General features: G+C 47.0%; 1 protein-coding gene across 1 annotated transcript; it reads right to left on the bottom strand.

Moving 5' to 3' along the window:
• Positions 1-416: 416 nt before the first annotated feature.
• fars2 (phenylalanyl-tRNA synthetase 2, mitochondrial) lies at positions 417-2,557 on the bottom strand (the record flags this gene model as incomplete). Its single annotated transcript, XM_037693892.1, is given in 5 exon segments — positions 417-548; positions 637-799; positions 875-1,043; positions 1,357-1,416; positions 2,471-2,557. Coding segments are annotated over 5 exon segments (611 nt in total), but the record flags the coding sequence as incomplete, so codon positions are not given.
• Between the last annotated feature and the right edge of the window lie 154 nt (positions 2,558-2,711).

Here is a 2,711-nt window from a genome sequence, read left to right as displayed (position 1 = left end):
TGTGTGACATCCTGAGCACCTGTTGGACCGATCAACAAATCGATCACTTAACAGAATAAAAGTACACATTCAATCTGAATCAGACCTGTTTGGATTTATTCACGTCTTCTTCCTGCTTCAATTCACTTCTTGAAGTTCATTTTGTAGTTTTCAGTTTATTTCCTGTTTAACACGAAGGACGGGCAGTGGACCCTGAAGGACAAAGACTCAAATCGAGCCGGTCTCCAGACCTCGGTCCAGTACAACATCTGAAGAGAAGCTGAAGCTTCAGATTCACAAGCTACAACCAAGAAACCTCAAAGATTCAAAGAGTCAACCCCCCCCCAACCCCCAACGAGACATCTGCAAACCCAGAGACCAACTTCAAGACTCAAAGATCTGGTTCCTGTGAGGAGGACGAGGTCCTGAATCCTGACCTGAGTTCAGCAGCTCCTGCTCCATCACGCCACAGCCCAGAACCTCCATCCAGTCGCCCTGGAAACGCACCTCCATCTCAAAGGACGGGTGGGTGAAGGGGAAGTAGCAGTCGACCCACCGGACCTCCACGTCTGACCGAGAAGAAGAGTCCAAGAAGGACGTTTGAGGGACAGACACAACAAAAAGGTCCAGCATTGAAAATGTCCCTGCTGGTCTCACCGGCTCCGAACAGGTGCGAGACGAGTCGGGTCAGGGTCTGCTTCAGGTCGAACTCCAGCAGCTTCACGGCTTCCAGGGTGTGGACTTCCTGTTTGTGGGGGGTCCGCCGGCCTCCTCTCTCAAACAGAGACAGCTCGTCTCCTTTGTGGACCTTCGAGAACAGCTGAGACACACAAAAGTCAGGGTTCAAAGGGGTTCTGGGGGATTCAGGGAGGTTCAGAGTGGTTCTGGTTCATACCTCGTGGTTCGTGAAGAGTCGGACCCCCTCCATTTGATGAAAGACGGGGTAGTGACTGGCATCGATCTCGTCCCGCCTGTACACGTCTCCAACCAACAGGAAGGCGTCCAGACCGGACCGGACCAGCTCGGCCTGGTGGGCTGAGGTGTGAGCACGAAGCATCGTAGCTCTGGAAACCAAATTTAAACTTTACAGTTCATTCAGAACCACCTGACAGGTGAGTATGAAGAAGCAGACGGAGTCTTTTCCAAGTAAAACTGTAAGAAATTACAGTTATGAACTAACAGCCTGTCAGAACCAGTGAAGTCAGCTGGATGACCCATTACTGACTGGTCTGGCTCCGTCCTACACAGGAAGTAAACACCACGGTTTAAAATGTTCAGCTGGTGAACTCATTTGTCCCATTTGCTTTATAAAGAGTTGGCCATAAAGTTGAGAGTGACAAAAAGCTCAAACTACTGACGTGTACAGGAAATGCTCACCTGTTCAGGTAATAGTTGTCTCCTCGTTTCCTGCTGGGGTGCTCTGGTGGGATGAGCAAGCTGTCAATCAAACACAAAAACTGGTTTCACAACCACAGAGCTAACGGGTTTGTTAGCAGAACCACTGAGATTATAGAGAAGTTTAGCATAAAACGTCAAAAACCAACAAGAGACTTTCTTCTGAAGGACAAAAATGGTTTTTACAGAAGAAGCAGTCTGAGTATCTGGAGGCATAGATGTTAGTAAAAAGTGTTGGCTGGGCTCAGCCTTGGAGCAGGGGGGGGGGGGGGTGTCTCCATCTGAAGGAAGACTGGAGTAGAGCTGCTCCTCCTCAACAAAAGGAATCAGATCAGGTGGAGAAGAGCAGAGCCAGAACTCTCAGGAGAAATTAGCTATCCTCTCTGGTCTGGGAACTCCTTGAGGTTCCCCCAGGAGGAACTGGAAAGCTCAGGAGAGGAAGGTCTGGATCTGGTTCCATCTACTCCTAGATAGATCAGACAGATGGACGGACAGACGGATGGATGGCTGAATGGACAGATGGATGGATGGACTGATGTGTAGTTAGATAAATAATTAGATGGATGGATGGACAGATGATTAGACGGATGAACAGGTGATAGTTGGATGGATGGATGGATGGATGGATGGATGGATGGATGGATGGATGGATGGATGGATGGATGGATGGATGGAGGGACAGATGTTTAGTTGGATGGATGATTAGATGAATGGATGGATGGATGGATGGATGGATGACTAGTTGAATAATTAGACGGATGGACAGATGATTTGATGGATGGGTGGATGGATGATTATATGGTTGGATGGATGGATGATAAAATGGATGGATGTTTATTTGGATGATTAGATGAACAGATGGATGGATGGATGGATGGATGGATGATTAGTTGAATGATTAGATGAACAGGTGGATGGATGGATAGATGATTAAATAGAAGGATGTTTAGTTGGATGATTAGATAAACAGACTGACTGATGGATGAATAGTTGGATGAATGTTTAGCTGGATGATTAAAAGGATGGATGAGTGAAGTGTATGTAGAAGACTCCGTGGAGACATTCTGAACCTGAAGAGCATCCAGAAGGTCCTGACCTGTCAAAGTTCTGCTCCACACTCACCACCGGGCTCAGGTTGTCGTAGACGGAGAAGAGCGGGTTGCCTGAGCGGGCGACATACGAGCTGTGAAGAAATAAAAACACTGTTAGCTTTGATCTACAGACTGAAGCAAACCAACAAGAACAAAGAGATCTTTACACAGACCTACAAGATTGTTGAAACACTTCATCACTTTAATGTTATACAATAAGTTATAAACTCATATAATTGAACTGCC

This window comes from Nematolebias whitei, chromosome 20 (genome assembly GCF_014905685.2).
Source record: "Nematolebias whitei isolate Nwh7 chromosome 20, NemWhi1, whole genome shotgun sequence".
In the NCBI taxonomy this organism is placed as follows: Eukaryota; Metazoa; Chordata; class Actinopteri; order Cyprinodontiformes; family Rivulidae; genus Nematolebias; species Nematolebias whitei.
This window is presented reverse-complemented; position numbering and strand designations above follow the sequence as displayed.